Source organism: Medicago sativa, chromosome 7, assembly GCF_051527215.1.
Source record: "Medicago sativa cultivar Bolivia chromosome 7, Bolivia_mono, whole genome shotgun sequence".
NCBI classification, from domain to species: Eukaryota; Viridiplantae; Streptophyta; class Magnoliopsida; order Fabales; family Fabaceae; genus Medicago; species Medicago sativa.
In genome coordinates, this window is record NC_140755.1 from 80,258,617 (window position 1) to 80,278,617 (window position 20,001).

The window sequence follows — 20,001 nt, forward strand, 5'->3', positions numbered from 1 at the left end:
AAACACATATTCTAACCATAAATTTTGATATTCTTATTATTTTTGACCTTATAATATATGCAAAGTCCAAAAAAAGCGGCATAGAGTTTAAATATTTTCCTGATTTTTTCCAAGCATTTTTAAGATGTTAAAATACGTCTTTACACAAAAAAAAATTAAAATTTTTCGACTAAGGAAAAATTATAAATGAACTTTTGATGCGCCAAAAGCTCAAAAAATAAATGAAAATCTCAACCTAGAAATCAAATTTTGAGATGATTGTTTACACAGACATTTATAAAAATACATAAAAAAAGATCTGCAAAGTTTCATAGCATTTCAAAGACGTGTCAATTTATTTTTATTTTTCAATCAAAACATGTTAAATTGCAATTTTGTTTCGAGCAAGCGGATACTCACGGATCTAATTTTGTAGGCATAGTTAGGACATTATAAGAACTGCCACCGTAAAATTTTGGAGTTTTTAGATGATAGACAAATTAATTATAAATTATTTAAGAAATTCATAATTATGAGAAATAAAAATTCATAATTATTTCGTCCTTAGTCGAAATAATCTATTTTTTGTGTGTAAGACATACTTTAACGTCCTAAATATGCTTGGAAAAAAATTATGAAAATTTTTAACTTTTATGTTACTTTTTTAGATTACGCGTATATTATAGGGTAAAAAATATGATGAATTTCAAATTGCACTGCTAAAATATGTGTTTTTTATTTTACAGGTCATTGTTATGCAACATGTATATTATAGAATCAATTTAACTCTTCTCCTATAATGAATTAATTAAGAGATGATTATTTCCAATAGAAGAGAGAAATGATTTTGTCCAAAAAAAAAATAGAAAAAAGAGTGATGATTCTCATTACTTCTGTTGTGACTTATTTATTTAACTCTTGAGCGAGCTGGATATACTTGAAAGTTTGGGCAATGAAATTGGAATTTATTCTTTTACCCACTAAAGAAAAATAAATGATTTAATTTTATACGTACATTTTTTTGAGAGATCAGTTTTTTACGTATATATTATCATTTTTTAGTCAAATAGTCCAATAACTAGAGTTTACACATTTTTTTTACATAGTCTAGATAATCTCTTTCTAAAATGGAATCAGGTATTGTTCGTTGTAGTATTAATCACATACAACAAAAGGTCCTATATAACTACAAATGGTCAATATCAGGTCTTAAGGCATGCATTTAGGTAGATGAAAATTGCTTTTCTGACATAGAATACTTCCTATTGACACAAATAAATGACCAAATTACCCCCAGCGGTAGTTAACTACCTCTGGCATATGCGCCGACAGTTAACTGCCGCTGGCTCCTCCAGAGGTAGTTAACTACCGCTGGCTCCTCCAGAGGTAGTTAACTACCTCTGGCTTTGCTGCTTTTTATTGTGATTTTACGTGTTTCGGTCGAAAAATCAAAATAAATCGAAACTTATTCAAAATTCTACTAAATTTTACAGACACCACTATAAAAATACATATAGATGATGTGCAAAGTTTCGTAAAATTCCGAATAAGTCTTGATTTTTTTTATTTTTCGACCGAAAAGCGCAAAATCGCAATTGAAAAAATAAAAAAAAATCGACACTTATTCGGAATGTTACGAAACTTTTCACATCATCTCTATGTATTTTTATAGAGGTGTCTATAAATTTTCGTAGCATTTTGACCAAGTCTCGATTTATTTTGATTTTTCGACCGAACCATGCAAAATCACAATTTTTTTCAAGTGCGAGTCCGAAAAGTGTCCTAGAGGTTGAAATTTTTCACGCTTTTTTGCACTCATGTTTTGAACAAAAAAATAACATCTCCCATAAAAAATTTGAATTTTTAGACAAGGGACGGATTAAATATGAATTTTTAACGCGCCTAAAATTTAAGACAAGAAAACATCAAAACATCAACCTAAAAATTGAATTTTGAGCTGTTTTTTTGCAGACACCTCTATAAAAATACATATAGAGGATCAAAAAAATTTCTTAGTATTTCGAATAATCCTTAATTTATTTTGATTTTTTTTTACTGAAACGCTTAAAGTTGCAATATTTTTCCAACTGCGCGTCCGAAAAAGTTATATAGAGGTTGAATTTTTTCATTTTTTTTGTACACATATTAAGAACATAAAAAAAACATTTCCCACAAAAAATTAGAATTTTTCGACAACGGATGGATTAAATATTAATTTTTAATGCGCCAATAACTCAAGAAACCAAAACATCAAAACGTCGACCTAGAAATTGAATTTTGATCTGGTTTTTTGCAGACAGCTCTACAAAAATATATATAGTGGGTCTGTAAAGCGTAAAATCACAATAAAAAGCAGCAAAGTCAGAGGTAGTTAACTACCTCTGGATGAGCCAGCGGTAGTTAACTACATCTGGAGGAGCCAGCGGCAGTTAACTGCCGGCACATATGCCAGAGGTAGTTAACTACCGCTGGAGGTAATTTGGTCATTTACTTGTGTCAATAGGAAATATTCTATGTCAAAAAAGCAATTTTCTAGGTGGATATTGAGATTAGTGACAACGGTCCAAATTTGATATTGACACGAACTTTAAAAACTTGCAAATTGGAATTGCAACTACAAATTTATGGAAATACATACCATTAGAAATTAGTCCCCATTTTCTGATGACATTCAAAGTTTGGACTATTGATGAAAGAAAAAAGAATTCAAGAGGACTGACCAATAAAAGTTGCTTGCTGTTCATATGACCGAGAATACGTCACTATGATTGCTTAGCATAGAAGATACAAATTTATTTGTGTGGAAATGATCAAGGAAGGTTGCTCCAGAAGACACCCAATTTTCAAAGGGACCATAAAGGAATCCGCAGGATTCTATGCAGTATAACTGCATAGAGGCAAAACCAAGCGATATTCACTAAATACTCTTTCTAAGTAGTACCTTATTATTTTGGTCAAAAAAAAAAAGTAGTACCTTATTATAAGACTCTTTAGCGAAGAGTATTAGAAAAATATAGTTGTAGTGACAAAGTTGTTTGTCATTTTTACATTTTCACCTCTACAATTATTGATACTATTAGTGAGGGAAAGAAATTACGTCTCTCAACGGGTAAACTAAATAGAAAAATAAAATAAAAGTTTGGCTTAAAAGTATATTTTAAACATTTCTTAATATAATAAAACATTATCATGTACATACTTACCTCTTTAAATTGCTTAAACAACACATGGAAGACAATGGTTAACATTTGCCTAAGAAAAAATGGATTACCCTTTAGAACCATTTGGACATAACATAACATGCATCACATGCTTGCGACAACAATGTGATCTTGTTATTAATCCCTTGTCAAAGTACTAAAAGGTCTTCGAGAGTTCTAGAACTGCTTCTTTTTTTTTTTTTTTTTTTTTTCCATATGAAATTTAGAGTACTCCTTTTTGTTTGCCTTTATCACAACAAAGTTTATAAATGACGACCGCGTAAGTTATTATACTCGCACCTTTTTGTATTGATTGTACTCTTATACTAATACTAATATCGAGTCAAACAAACAAATAAGAGGAGTGGTATAAACAATCTTTCTTTTAACACTCTTGACCACTTATTTTTTTATTGAGTGAAATCTAAGTGGGTGCCGTATTTTAAAAGTGAATCACACATATATCATCGTGAGCTTAACTCAGTTGGTATGGACAATGCATAAAATATGTAAGATCTGAGGTTCGAACCTCGGCCACAAAAAAAAAAAAAGTGAATCACACATATAAGTGAGAGAGACACCACACTTTCAACAAAAGGTTTTAGGTTTATAGATCCTATCACATATAAATTGTTAAACCTTCACTTTTCAATCAATGTGAGACATATTACTCACACGAACAATCTCTCCCTCAAGTGTGAGTCCATCCATTCTTTGTGGGTATACACCCTTCAACCGAAAGCTTTTTCATCCACTTGTAATTTTTCCGTCGTTGCCTCCGCACACAACATAATTCGCCGCCTGAACATCCTTGATTAGGAAGACTTTCGACACAAGGAGTCGGTCCAACACTTGTCGAACCTCGATTGTGATACCATTGTTGGGTCACGAAGGGATCCGAGTGATCATCACATAGGGCCGTAAGCAATCATACAAGTGAGAGAGACACCACACTTTTACCCAAAACCTTAAGCCATTAACTTTATGGGTCATATCACTTATAAGGTATTTAACATTCACTTTTTCATTCAATGTGAGACATATTACTCACATTTGACATACCGACACACATGAGTTTCACCCAATAGAAAAGTGAGTGTTAGAGAAAGTGTTTGAAATAGAATGTTTCTAATGTTTTTCAACAAAAATTCTACACAAGCCTTAGATTAACTAGCAAAAATATCGAAATTGTCCGAGCCTGAGTTTGCCCATTTATCTAGCACTATTTATTATCTATTTATGATAGAGATAAACATAAATGGTAGATATGGTAGATATGTGGGGACTCATTAGTGGGATTCACTTATTACATTGGATTGCAATAATCTATCAAATGTGTCTATATCTCTCATAAATTGACTATAAATATAACAAATCTAGCCTCCTTTGTTAGAACCTAGTGGTTTCAGGTTCGAACTCACCTCACCGTATTCTCCCTCTCGATGTGTATTTATTTAAGTATCTATTGATCAACTAGAACAATAGCAAAATAAAATATAATAAAAAGATAAAACTTATATTTACTCTAAAATTTAGGGTTCAATGCACTTTTTACGTAAATGTATTTAAACTTAAATGATTTTATACTTAGTTCACTATTAATAAAAATTAATTTTACACATTGATTAATTTTATTTTATTTTAAATGGTTGTAATGCAATTTATCAAGTATTTATTTTTTAAATAAAAATTAATTTTACACATTGATTAATTTGACTTTTTTTTTAAATGGTTGTAATGCAATTTATCAAGTATTTATTTTTTAAATAAAAATTAATTTTACACATTGATTAATTTGACTTTTTTTTTAAATGGTTGTAATGCAATTTATTAAGTATTTATTTTTTATAGTGTGCTAGTATATGATGCATTTAAGAGACACTCCTTCCGGTCATGCAAAATTTTATTTTTAGATTCATTGAATAATTTATGTATGAAAAATATATTATAGACCAAATATATTAGTGACCGAATAAAGTACTCTTTGTAACAAAATATATAAGAAAATATTAAAAAATTAATTGTATTTGATAAAAAAACAACATGACATCTTAGCTTTTTTCTATAATAGTCTTCATCATTTGATATTATAAATAATTAAGGTTGATATTAATAAAACTACAATTAATGTATGTTTTCTTTTGGGGTCAAGTAGCCTAGTGGATAGAATTCACCTTTTTTCAAGGTGAATAAGTGGAATGTCTGGGGTTCGAAACCCCGGCCCTTGCATATAATAATGCATGTCCCTGTCAACGAAGCTATGCTCACGGGGACAATGTTCTATTAAACTTTGTAAACAACAAATAAAGAATAACATTTTTTTTGTATAAATGCAACAATTAAAATGGAACAGATGCATTTTAATATTTGATTTAAATGCAGTTTTGGCCCTCCAAAATTTACAAATGCTTGATTTTGGCCTCACAAGTTTCAATTGCTCAATTTCAACCCGTAAGTTTACCTCTTTTTGCATTTGCTAATTTGTGATTGATTTTTTTTTGTAAAAGTCAATGGGGAATAAGAAATACAAAAGAGAGTAAATTTAGGGGATTAAAATTCAGTAATGAAACTTTGGAGTCTAAAATCATACATCATGAAACTTAGTGAGAAAAAATCGAGCACTTATATGTTAAAGGGTAAAAAGTGAACAAATGTAAAATTTAGGAGGTCAAAACTGCATTTAAGCATAATACTTTATCATAGAGGAAGTACACTTTACAGGACGGAGTTAGACATTTAGCTTTGGGGGGGACCGAGTTGAAAGAATAATTTAGTGAAGAAAAATAAATTTTCAAACACACAACATAAAAAAGATATTTAAGAAATTGTAAGATATATTCAAAATTAATAGATAACCAATATTATAAGTAATTTTATGGCTATAAGAAAGTTGAGTATCTTGAGGTTTGTCAGAGAATGACGTGACTAAAATGATATTTTAATGGCACAAAAAGAAAATTTGAAACAACGAACATGTAAACCAAGGAGGATGCAATTGTGACCAGTGAATCGTTGGTAGTGACTGAGAGTGCACAAACAAAATAGATAGTGATTCAATATTTCAATGTGAAATTGCAATGAGGAATCATAAATTGAAAATCTAGTTAAAGATTAAGATTCTTCTGTAAACCGTAGAAAAAATAAAACTCTACTTTCTTTTTTCGATGTTACATATTTTAGCTAAGGATTAGTGTAATTAAACCTAGAAACTTAGGTGTTCAAGGTCCAATATATTAAGTCAAAGAAAATATCAACATACAACAACGTATAAAGTTCATATAAAAATAAACATGAAGTTCGAGAAAATTGTATCCACAGGTGATCTCTCTTCTCACTCCGTCCCACCGTTTACCATAATAGTTGGCTAATTGCCATTCTCTTTTGTTTGGTCCACACTCCACACCTCTATTTTTTAATCCAACTTTTTAGAAAAGACCATTCCCTATGAAAGTAGGAAGGGATGCATAACTATAAATTCTGGATCCGTATGCTACAAAATCCAGCCCTTGAATAACACAGATAACTTTTTAACATTAATGTGTGTATTTAGTGTTGTATTGAACTACATCTGTCTCTTTCAAATATATAGAAAAAAATGCATCTATACTGTATCTGTCCTTTTATTTTATTTTTTTACAATATTGTCTCTTTTAAATATATTTATTGAGAGAAAAACAATAGAAAAAAAAAAAGAAAGAGAGTATGAATACAACACAAATATGAGAGATAAAGTTGTTCGAAAATTATCACAAAATAATTGTATGAATATCATTTCTATTACACCAAAACATTACTACCAATCAACCACCAACACAAATTTTGTATTAAAAAAAACCCCACCAATACAAATAAAACTAACTCTCGTAACATAGACCCCAAGCACGAAATATGATAATGCCCAACCTTGATGTAGCCCAAACTTAAAACCTTTGATATTTTATTTATTTATTTTCCCTCGTAAATAAGCTATCCTCCACGTGCAACTATAAAGATTAATCTCTCTAGCCTTGTGTGATTCAAATGGACGGCAACTCTTCCTAAGAGTTTTAAGTTTTAATCAGCGACGGAACCAAAAATTTTGAACTGTGGGGGAACCATTACACGAATTTTTTTGGGAGGGAGAGTTGGTATGGTTGATTTTTCGGTTCCATGAAACAAGGTGGAAGGGTTTTCTTTTTCCTCTTTGAGAAAGAGATGATCATAGGTGGGTTTAGAAATAAAATCTCACAAAAACGGTATGAGGTGAATATTGCCCCCACTTATAAACACTTATTTATATCATCTATCAACTGATGTGAGACTCTTTAACAGATGACGAGACGAAGTGCGATAAAAAATGTTGATTTTAATATTAAAAAATTATATGAGAGAGATATGTTTTGTTTGTGTATTGGGGGAAATCAAATTAAAGTGGAATAAATTGTGTGCAAATTCCATACAGGTTATGTTCCAATTCATAATATGGATATGTACAGTGGAGGATGTTAAAATATATTTGTGCAGGCAGAAGCCCACACAACCTTGTGTGTGGCTCCGCCACTGGTTTTAATGTTGATGCATGTCTAATGTAGAATTCAAACTCAGACTATTGATTAATTTAGAAGATACATGTGTCATCTCATCTAAACGCTCTTAGATACCTTTGGTATTTGCTTTAAACCACCATCAAGACTGTAGATTAATCAGGCCAGGTTAATTAGCAACAATGAACATCTTTTAACTAATTTCTTTGTTTCATTTTGATTATACGAGCTGATTACTCGGCTTATATGTCAATATCAGCAACCACAAACAACAACAATAGCAACATAAACATGCAATGTTTCTTAGTACTCCTTCCGTCCCTTAATAGATGACCTAGTTGACTCCGACACACGTACCAATGCATATGTTTTATCTTTGATATCTTCAATTCTCCACTAAAAAAAATTATGAAAATTTAATATTTTAAAAATATTCATCGAGACGAATCCAGCAACATCTTACATGATATTATTTATCTTTGTGAATTAGTAGAAAAATATGATCAAAGTATGTCAAGTCAATAATGTATATTGTCAACTAGGTCATCTATTGAGGGACGGAGGGAGTATTAGTTTTTCCTAAAAAAGTTTTAACTATTAATGTTTTTTTAGATCAAAAATTTCATTACATTATTTGAGACGACATAAAACGGTTACTATTTTGCACATGCAGATCAGCATCTACATAGGTCAATAAAAAACAAATCCACTTAGAAGACCAATGAGATTTTTATAGCAAATCAAACTAAATACTTCTAAAGAAGAGCATTAAAACATGAATTGCATGTAATTTCCCTTTTCTCATCTTACAATTGGTGCTATCTATGAAATTTCATTTCGTTCACATCAAATTAGGCTTTTTCACGTTTTATTTATTGCCAAATACTTTACTGTCAAACGCACCCAAATTCCCTTGTCTAGTGAAGGTGATTACATGACATGGGGTCGACTTAAACGACTTGGTGAATCGTACAACTTTGTTTTGTCATTCGGACTATATATGTGGTTCTTGTTACACATAGAAAATCATGACACTACCATTACAAAGTGCACAAAATTTACTATCCCACATTTCTAAAATATTAGTGGCATACTTTAACGAAAACAAATGTTTCATTCGGAATATATTTTCGAATGATGGTCACGAGACCAAATGTTTAGTACATATCCTTAAAAATCATAAGATCTTTTTTCTTTTTAGAAAATTATCTCTTGTGTGTATATACATCATACATTTGGTCTCGTGACTATACAAAAATTACTCTTTTCGAAAGAAAAAAGAACAAAACAAAGTTGGTATCTATTACGGATTAGGCCATCTTTCTTTCAAAAAAGATATTACGGATTAGGCTAAGATCCAACCAATTGGTAGTGCAACCAAACCCACAAAATGGCATGTGAATTACCATGCTAGAGCACCATAACTAATGGTGCAAGGAAACAAATCTTGCGGTTAAATCTTATGGAAATCAAACAATGCTCAACAACTTATACTAGACATCTTATAATCGTATAAATGTCTTTGGAATTCAGAGCCTTTTCCACGTCATATATTGGATCCACCCCTTGACGAAAGGTACATTTTCTCCATGGAAAATTCTATGGTGAAGTCATGAGAATGACTTTTCTGGTGAAGTTAACACTATATCATCAAAAATATGGTGAGTAACACCCCATTGTTTGTAGTGGCATCAAAAGTTCAGTCCCCGTAGTATCATCAATTCATCATGATTAACAAGACTACACTTAATCTAATTTTATTCAACCTTGTTTTAAGTATAACACCCCACAAAGTGTAACACTTAAGACTATCACATAATATCATCAACTCTGTTTGCATGTTAAAGATGTCAACGATAAAATAGTACCTATAAGTCCAAGATGTTGCAAGTATTACTAGATGAATTACTATTGATCATTAATCAGTAATCAACAATTTAAAAATGAATCAAACATTAAGATCAAAATTAACTTTTCCAAAAAAGTCAGTTTCCTGACTGCACCATAGAAGCTCCCTTTCTTCATTTAGTTAAAACCTCTAGGTTCTATTAAACTCCAGCTAACTTGATCGTTGAAGTCCTTGCAAGTAAACCACCACCTCCGATGAGTAATCATTGCCTTCCATTATATCTCTAAGACCCTGGTCGTCCTCTTCAAGTACCTTCATGTTAGTATCAACATACCTCTTCTTCCATATCAGTTGGCCTTATCATCTTTCAACACTAGTGTCTTCTTTTCTTGCTCGTCGCTCCCTATTTCGTATTTCTTCACGTATCAACTTAAGCACAAATGAATCGTGGCATGTATTCAATGTTGAATCCAACCATAAGACCAAAAAACTTATTTACCATCAAACTTTATAAATCTTTAGTCATTAGTTGATCTAGTGCAGACTCACATGTGCTTAATAATGGAGAACGAGGTTCAATATAAGTTTAATCAAAGGTTATTTTTAAGATTTTCGGTGCCTGTTTTAATTGACAAAATAACGCCACATTAATTATTTAAATATTACCACTCAAATAACTCAAAATAACAAAGCTTAATTTTTTATTTAACTCTCAAAATCTCTATAATGCCTATTAGTCATGTGAATAGAATTTTGTCATAAAAATCATAGAAATTATCATGCTTTAGGTAAATTTTAAAGATATTTGCAAAAAAATTATAAGTTCCTCTCATAGAACGACTTAGGTCAAATAAATAATCTCCTTGTATGTGTATCTAATGGAGTGTGAAAATATTTTTGATATCCTAAAGGGATTAGACTCCCACAACATGTAAAAATGTGACGAATCAATGTTTAAATCTCGTCTGAAAGATGTCTATATTTAGTGTTTGACAGTGTTTTAAATCATTTATTATTTTCTGTTAGTTAACTTAGCTTTCAAGCCATCTATTATTTCTTGGTACATAAAAATAGATGGTATGATTGTTTGTAGATGCTTAAGAACATATTTATCTTTAAAGTTTCTCATATTCATCGTGGATGATATCATTGTGTTGACAAGCTTGCCTCTATTTGTCTCAATTGTCCCGGTCTTCATAGGCGAATATCACTCATTGTATTATTTTGGAGGATATTAATAGAAAAAGTTTAAGTCTTCCTTACTATAGAGTTTACTATAAGGTATTATTGTTCTATTGTGTTTTGTATATTGATCTATACTCTTTTTCCTTTGTTTTGACATATATGTTTGTTTCTACGACTAATGAATGATAGACGTAAATTTTTCATGAAACTACACTTTGTAGCTTCTTACTTTACATGTTGGAAAAGACATGAGTTTTTTTTTCTCTTCTTTCTTTCATTGATGTGGAACCAAACACAAATTTGATTTTACTCTATGGAGTTTTCGAGGCAAGGTTTTTTAACAATGTCGATCCTAAACATTATCCTTTTGGGTGGGTGTGTAGGGGGTCGGGGGTCGGTCGTTCTAGTACCCGGAACTTTATTCTCTAGGATACTGCAAATGATAAGTGAAATCTTTGATGAGAAAAACATATAGTCAAAGTGTTTTAAATTTTGCGTTGTTTAACATGCACATGTAAAATGTTCCTGCACCATACACATGTGACTTATACATAATACAACAAGACTTATCTCAGCTTAGCATTACATGTAAAACTGACCAATATCATGTGAATTGTGATGTTTTGCACTCTATTTTTCCCCTATAAAAAGTAAGAATTGAACATGATATGTCAAAGTTTACAAACGACTTACATACACAGAACAGATCACTTGTCATAGATTTCAGTTCAGTAATAGATCAATAAAATTCATTACTGCCAAGTTGATTAAATATACCATAATTTTTTAGCTGTCAAACCAAGAAATCAATCACCAGCTCTCTCCTAGTAGCGCAGCATAGCAAAACTGGAACTTTTGTGTACGTGTCAATACATAGATGGGTCTACGTCAGGAAGATCTATCAGGTTTTTTTGATAATATTAAAAATAAAAATTCAACGTAGATGATTCATCACACACGCTCGTACACTTTATGCAATTAAACCTGCACTCATAATAATAAATACAGCCCACTACATTGTAAATGCAGTTATCCACCACTGCTATTCTATACAGTCAACACTTTGTTTTTTCCACTCATAATCATAATAATAATCATACACTTCTCTCATAAATGCACAAAAAGGCATTTCTGAGCTTATTTGATGTCTGCAAAAAGGGTGATCCAGAGTGGACCTAGATCGAGAGTAGGAGTTGTGGAAGTATAACTATGAATGGAGGTAATTGTGGAGGAACGTTGGATTTACGATCGTTAAATAAGCTTGAATCTCATCATAAAAATTAGCTCAAATGATGAGAGTATCCAAACATATTTATAAACTCAACAGCCCGAGAATCTGAGCAACGTGGAACAAATAACAAACCGCAAACAACTTACCAACTTCAACACCACTCACGCTTAGCGTGGGCCTGGGTCCAATTTCCACGTTGCAATCCTTAACCAGCTCACATACCATGTTAAATAGGCTTAGATAGGTGCAACACAAGACTTCTCAAGAGATCACCCAATATTACTCTCGTTCAAGCACGCTTAACTGCAGAGTTCTGCTGGTGCATTAATGTTGATATGATCGCACCTTCAATCAAAAGAACCAATCACTGAATAAACAAACCAAACACATTCTCAAACTTTTGAGAACTCAACGATGAAAGTGAAGAGTAGTTCAAGGCGGATCGAACCATGCTCAAATCAATTTGTGATTGAAGATGTGAAGAGTTTAAAATTGAAGAAAATGTATTTTCATAATACATCATACATTTCGTTTTCGTATATGCCAAATTTAGGATTTTGAGGTCAAATATGTTGAGTTCGATTGAGCTGAATTCATTGTGATTCACAAATCATCGTTTAATTACAAATCAACATTAAATTACAATCATGTAGGATCATCAAACTTCTTAAGATGTGCCACAATGTCTATCTTCTCAACACTTATTGTGTATGAGTTTTATCATTAAATTTATTGAAATAAAAAAAAGAACAATACATTTCCCTTTTCTTCCAATTTTCTTTTTCTATTTTTTATTTAGTACTTTATATTTTTCTTATATCACTTTTTCTCATATACATCACATCACTCAATCACAACAAGTGCACTCTTTCTCTCTCTGTTTTTTTCCCTATAAAATCTTCATCACTCACTCATAAATTTCCCTCGTAAAACAAACAACAACACACACACATATAGCAAAGTAGCAAACTTCCCTCATTCATTTCCATTCTCAACACTCTTTCTCACTCACCAATCACAATGACATCCTTAAACCACACTACAACCCACATTTCTTTCCCCAAAACCACAACCTTCACTATCAAACCACAATGCATAACACTTCAACCACTCAAACCCAACACAAAACAACACTCCTACGAAACCTTAAAAACCACACACAAAATACCAAACCTTTCATCATCAAAATCAACATTTTCACCATTACCATTTCCAACAACAAAAGTTAACAAAAGATGGAAAGAATACCAAGGTATGACCAATTGGGAAGGTTTATTAGACCCATTAGACAACAATCTTCGTTCCGAAATCCTCCGTTATGGCCATTTTGTTGAAGCTGCATATAAATCCTTTGAATTTGACCCTTCTTCACCAAACTATGCCACAAACAAGTTCCCAAAAACCACACTCTTCAAAAAATGTGGTTTACCCAAAACTGGTTACAGAGTAACAAAACATTTACATGCTACCTCAGGAATTCAACTACCTAGTTGGATTGACAAAGCACCATCATGGGTTGCAACAAAATCAAGCTACATTGGTTATGTAGCTGTTTGTCACAACAAAGAAGAAATTAAACGACTTGGTCGAAGAGACGTTGTTATTGCATTAAGAGGAACAACTACTTGTTTAGAATGGCTCGAAAATCTTCGCGCCACTCTAACCAATATTAATCCATTGCAATGCGATAATTCTTCGCAACATTCAATCAACTCCGATGAAAATGATCACCCCATGGTGGAAAGTGGGTTTTTGAGTCTCTACACTTCAAAATCAAATTCTACAAATAATGATGCAATTCCTTCATTGCAAGAAATGGTGAGAAATGAAATTGAACGCATTCTAAAAACTTACAAAGGTGAAAATTTGAGTTTTACTATAACAGGACACAGTTTAGGAGCAGCATTAGCAATTTTAACCGCACATGATATTAAAACATATTTTGACCAAAAACCGTTAGTAACTGTAATCTCATTCGGCGGTCCACGTGTTGGTAACAAGAGCTTCCGATTAAAACTCGAAAAAGAAGGAATCAAAGTGTTGCGTATAGTAAACTCAGACGACGTAATCACGAAAATGCCAGGGTTTGTTTTAGACGATAAAGTTGAAGAAAGTGTTGATGACGTGGAAGGAAATAACGATGACGTGGCATGGTTTTTGCCACGTTGGATACAAAAGAGAGTGAAGGAGACACAATGGGTTTACTCTGAGGTTGGGGAGGAGTTAAGGGTATGTAGCAGGAATTCACCATACTTAAAAGGTGTTAATATTGCCACGTGTCATGATTTGAAGACTTATTTGCATCTTGTTGACGGCTTTGTCAGCTCTGAATGTCCTTTTAGATCTACTGCCAGGAGGTTCCTTCAGCTGTAACTTTTTGAAAGAATATAAATTTTGAACATAGAAAGAATATGATAGTACATATACACATTCGTGTATAGAGAGATTTTGTCACAGAGGGATAAATTTTGGTCATGTATGAATTGTTGAGGTTGAAAGTTATTCCTCTGATTTTGATACATCATTTTTTGTAAGTGTTTTTTTTACTCATTAGTTTAAGTGTTACTATTGCCAAAAAAATTGTTAAAAGTGTAGACATTTATTCTCTTAACCTTAAGAAAAAAGTTTAGGCGAGTTGGATATCAGTATTCACCAGGATTGCGATATGACGCAAAACTCAGAGAATTGCTTATATAAATACTTATAAATTACCTATCAACGGGGTTTCAATGTTGACAACAAGAGTTGAACTCACACCCTTGTGGGATATGAGTCAACTCCTTACTAACTTGACAAACCTCTACTGACGTGAAGGTGTATTGATAATTCAAAGTTCCGTCAAAAGTAAACAAATTCTCGCTAGAGATTATTTTACCAATCCTCAATTGTCAAGACTGGTTTGTGTGGTTTTAATCTAACTTAATTTAAATTCTAATATGGTGCTAAAATGAGTCTAGTTTAGATTCCTTGACAACTTCTAATTTCTAAGATATTCAATATGGTTACATAATCATTTTAAAAAGGTTAACTTGAATTTACTATGTTTTAATTTTGATCACACATGATTCGATTTAACGAACTGTTTTACTTCTCATCAATTTAACATAAAAAGTTTCTCTCGCTTAATACGTCTCTCGTATATAAGAAGATATTGAACTTAAATTCCCACAATGGTTGCATAGACATAATTATTGTAGATCGAATCAATGAATATGTCAAAATTACAATTAGTTATAAATTATGAAATCACAATGAATCGCTGTGATTTTCTCAAATTCACCGCAAATGTAAACATGCAGTAGATATGATAAAACAGGGAAACAATTTGCACGAATACAACAACTTGACATAGAACCCAAGCTGAATTATGATGGCCGGTCTTCACATGTCTTTGTCTATACATGTTAAGAAAGAAAACCAAGGTAATTAGTTACATGTAATTATCTATAAATAAACGCTAGATCTTGTCCAAAATAAATAAACAATTTTTTTTAGATATGACAGTTTCCAGATTCCATGATATTATCCCCCTGGAAAGCATGATTCAGTGACTTGATTGTTGATGATAGTCTTGTGCTTTTGTCCTTTTTATGCTACTAACTTTTCAAAAATTGATTGAATAAAACTCTAGTTTTGAACCGTAGAAAAGCAAAGCATTGATTCATGTATCATGATGTATTTGAATAATAATTTTATTATCTAATGTAATGAAAGAACATTGCCCCAAAATATCATAGAATGATTCGCAAATAAATATTGGCTAAAAAAAGAAAAAGCTTGTATGAGCAATTAATATACGAGTTTTACAAAAGGGAGGTTGTAAGTAAATGCAGAATGGGTAAGAAATAGGCCCCATTTAAATGGACCCCAATGGGTCTTTTTGGAACTCTCTTAAGTAAAGTGTATGGGTACTTTTCATAATCTAAAATTCTCATTGTCTATATCAAGTTACTAATGAGAGGTTGAAAGCATCTTCCAATATTCCGAGATTAATTATGCAAACATGTTTGAATCTAGGTTTGGAGGGCTTTGCAAACCATATGTTGCGGTACACCTTAAAGTCTCATATTGCTTTAGAATCGAGATTAAAGATAGTTTATATGCAACATTTACACTTCTTAATCCAATCAAGATAAAATCGTGAAGGACTTACATTCAAAACAGACAATACACGATGTGACGTACTTGAGGGCAGAACAGATGACGACTTTACTGGGGAGCTCTCTCCCATAGCCTCGGTTGTGGGCAATTATTCTGATACATCTTAAAGTCCCACATTGTTTGAAAATCGAGGCTAATAATAGTTTATATACAACACCCACATTCCCTAATTCAACGAAGCACCCTTTTATAAAGGACAAAATCGTGAAAGATTTACACCTAAAACAAATAATACTGAGGCTATGGGAACACCATCTAATGTGACAATGATTAATATTTAAATGGATTGATAATATGATATGAACCTCTTATTAAACATACTAAGGGTGTGTTTGGTAAAATTAAGCTATAAGCTAGCTTATAGCTGATAAGCTAGCTGATAGCTGAAAAGCTAGCTTATAGCTGATGACTGATAGCTGAAAGCTTATAGCTGAAAAGTTTGCTGATTTAAATTAAAGTGTTTGGTAAAATTAGCTTTTGAAGTTATTAATAAATATAAAATGACTTAAAAGTACATATATGTTTAATATATTATAAATTTAATTTATAAAAACTTTTAACTTTTTTTTACCCATAAATATTTTAACTAAGAATTTATCTTAATAATTTTAATTTATTACAAAATATTTTTATGGAAAATTATTTCTTTTGATTTATATTGGTAAATATGTTCAAAGAAAAAAAATAGTGATGTATATCTATATTTTTTTATGGAATAAACTAATATTTAGATATGAATTTAAAAAATCAAATCTAGAACAATATTGAAACCAACAGGAACAAAAAAAAATCAAATAGAAACCAAAGAAAGGCAAAGTGGCAAACCATAAAAAATATTAAGCACTACGTGGGAAGTTACGTGGGTAGTTCTTTTAATAAAAAATAAAATTAAAGGTTAAAAATGGAATAAAATGTGAAAAGCTACCAGCTATAAGCTAAAAAGCTACTTGAATTAGCTTCTCAAAAAACGCTATCAGCTAGTGAGAAAAGCTTTTTACCAAACACATCTCATTCTATCAAAACAAGCTTATAAGCTACTCCAACAAGCTATAAGCTAGCTTTTTTATGTTACCAAACACAGCCTAATATGATCTAATATATCACGATTCGTTCAAAATATACACGATTCGTTCAAAAATAAAGTTCAACACACATCACTAATACTAAGAATTGACCATAGTTTTTATCAATAATAATTTATAATAACTAATTATTGTCAATCCATAACTCATTAATTAAATAATTTATCTAACCCAAATCCATTTAAATGTTCCCTGATGAGTCTTTTTAGAGTTCTCTAAGTAGAGTGAATGGTTACTTTCCACGATCTAAAATTCCAATTGTCCACATCAACTTACTAACCAAAGGTTGAAAGCTACTTCCAATATGCCAAGATTAATAATGCAAACATGTTTCCGTGTAAGGAAAATATTTGGATGATTTTTACTAAGAAAATAATATTTCTTACCTATAAGGAAATCAATGAACCAAAACATTGCCAAATTTTTTACAACATTTTACAATTTGCATTCTAGATATTACTTCAACACCACGCATTTGTGAATTGTGATGGATTCTTCTATATTTGATCCCAATATCTTTCTTTATTCATGATCACGCCGTTGCCACCATAAGTGTCTTCTCAATCATGTCCAACTTGAGCAAAAAATTATGTGTTGCTATTGGACAATTTTCATTTTGGTCCTAGTTGAAATATTTGTGACCATGTCATTTTTGGTAACTTTGGTTTTCATAAGAAACAAAGAATAAATGGAAATGATTAAAACTTATGATTAGAAACCATCCTTTCCTTTCGTCTATGATCAAATCATACTTCTACAAAGACAGTGCGCAAGAAATCAAAGCATGAGATACATAGCAATCAATCATCACTGGGTATTAAAAGGTGGGTCAATTATTTAACAGGTCAAAAACGATATATGTGAATGGATTACTAACTATATCAACATATTATTGGTATAGCTTAATGATCACATCATATATTGCGTATATACATACATATGAAGAAATTGGAGTCCAAGAGTTGTTGAAAATTAGTTAGAAAGGAAAGTAGTTTTCATTGTTGACATGAATTCATAAAAACCTCGTTCACATGAATACATTTAAATATAAACTACTTTACCTTGAACACTAGTCGAGATACCCGTGCTACAGCACGGGTAGCACGGCTTCGCCGCGCTGTATGGCTGCGGCTCCGCCGCGTGTTGCGTTTCGGTTGCGTTTGGCATAGTGATTTTTTTTGTCCATAGTGAAAATATGTAAAGTATTTAAAGCATAATAATGTATATATTGATCGGTAATAATGTAAAATTATATAATAATTAAATTTTAATATGAACAAATATATATTAAATTTTAATATTGACGATATGAAAAAGCTAATAAATAAAAATAATCATAGTTTTTATTTACTAATATTGTTTTGGTGTGAAAAATACTAATAAGCATCTCGTGAAAAATCATAATTAATGTATTATATAATATTGTTATCGTAAAATATATTTCATAAATAAACATATGCTAACATATTCCCGTAAAAAAAAAATACAGTGAGATATATTTTTTTTAATATATAGTCCATATAGTCATATACATTTTATCAATATATATAGTTCTTGTCAAAAAAAAATCAATATATATAGTTCTCATTAGATTTCAGAAATAAGAATATACTAATATATTCCCATAAAATAAACATATACTCATATATATTTTTATTAATATATAGTCCATACACCCACATATACTTTATTAATATATTAATAAAACTTAGGCAATCACGGTGTTTAAATAGAGATATTAAAAAATACTAATTTTTTTTGAAAGATTAAAAAATACTAATTAAAACTGATCACTCGTTATAGTTACTAAAATGGGTCCCGTGTTATAATTGTACACTCCAACGGATTTTTTATTGTTACATTTAAAAAAAACAACGGAAAAAATTGAAGTATGATTAATCATAGTATCTTATAATTTTTTTGTTTTTTTATTATTGACGATATTAAAAAAAAAATATGAAAATACATTTCACAAATAAACATATACTAACATATTTCCGTATAAAAACATATAGTGAGATATATTTTTATTAATATATAGTCCATACACTCATATATATTTATCAATATATAGTTTCCATTAGATTTCAGAAATAAGAATATACTAATATATTCCCGTAAAACAAACATATACTCACATATATTTTTTTATTAATATATAGTTCATACACCCACATATATTTTTTGAATATATTAATAAAACTTAAGCAGTCGCGGTGTTTAAATAGAGATATTAAAAAATTACTAATTAAATCTGATCACTCGTTGTAGTTACTAAAATGGGTCCCGTGTTAAAATTGTATACTCCAATGATTTTTTTAGTGATACATTTTAAAAAAAACAACGGAAAAAATTGAAGTATGATTAATCATAGTATATTATAATATTGTTCTTGTTTTAATATTGACGATATTAAAAAAGCTAATAAATGAAAATAAATTTCATAAATAAATTTATCCTAACATACTCCCGTAAAAAAACATATAGTGAGATATATTTTTGTTAATATATAGTTCATATACTCATTTGTATTTTATCAATATATAGTTCCCATTAAATTTTAGAAATAAGAATATATTACTATATTCCCATAAAACAAACATATACTCATATATATTTGTATTAATATATAGTCCATACACCCACATATATTTTATTAATATATTAATAAAACTTAGACAATCGTGGTGTTTAATTAGAGATATTAAAAAAATACTAATTAAAACTGATCACTTGTTGTAGTTACTAAAATGGGTCTCGTGTTACAATTGTACACTGCAATGGGGTTTTT

General features: G+C 30.6%; 1 protein-coding gene across 1 annotated transcript; it reads left to right on the forward strand.

The window, feature by feature from the left end:
• Nucleotides 1-12,736: 12,736 nt before the first annotated feature.
• Nucleotides 12,737-14,501, forward strand: DAD1 (alpha/beta-Hydrolases superfamily protein). Its single transcript, XM_085724645.1, has one exon. It carries the CDS (start codon nt 12,988-12,990, stop codon nt 14,338-14,340), a length of 1,353 nt encoding a protein of 450 aa, XP_085580771.1. The 5' UTR covers nt 12,737-12,987; the 3' UTR covers nt 14,341-14,501.
• Nucleotides 14,502-20,001: the final 5,500 nt, after the last annotated feature.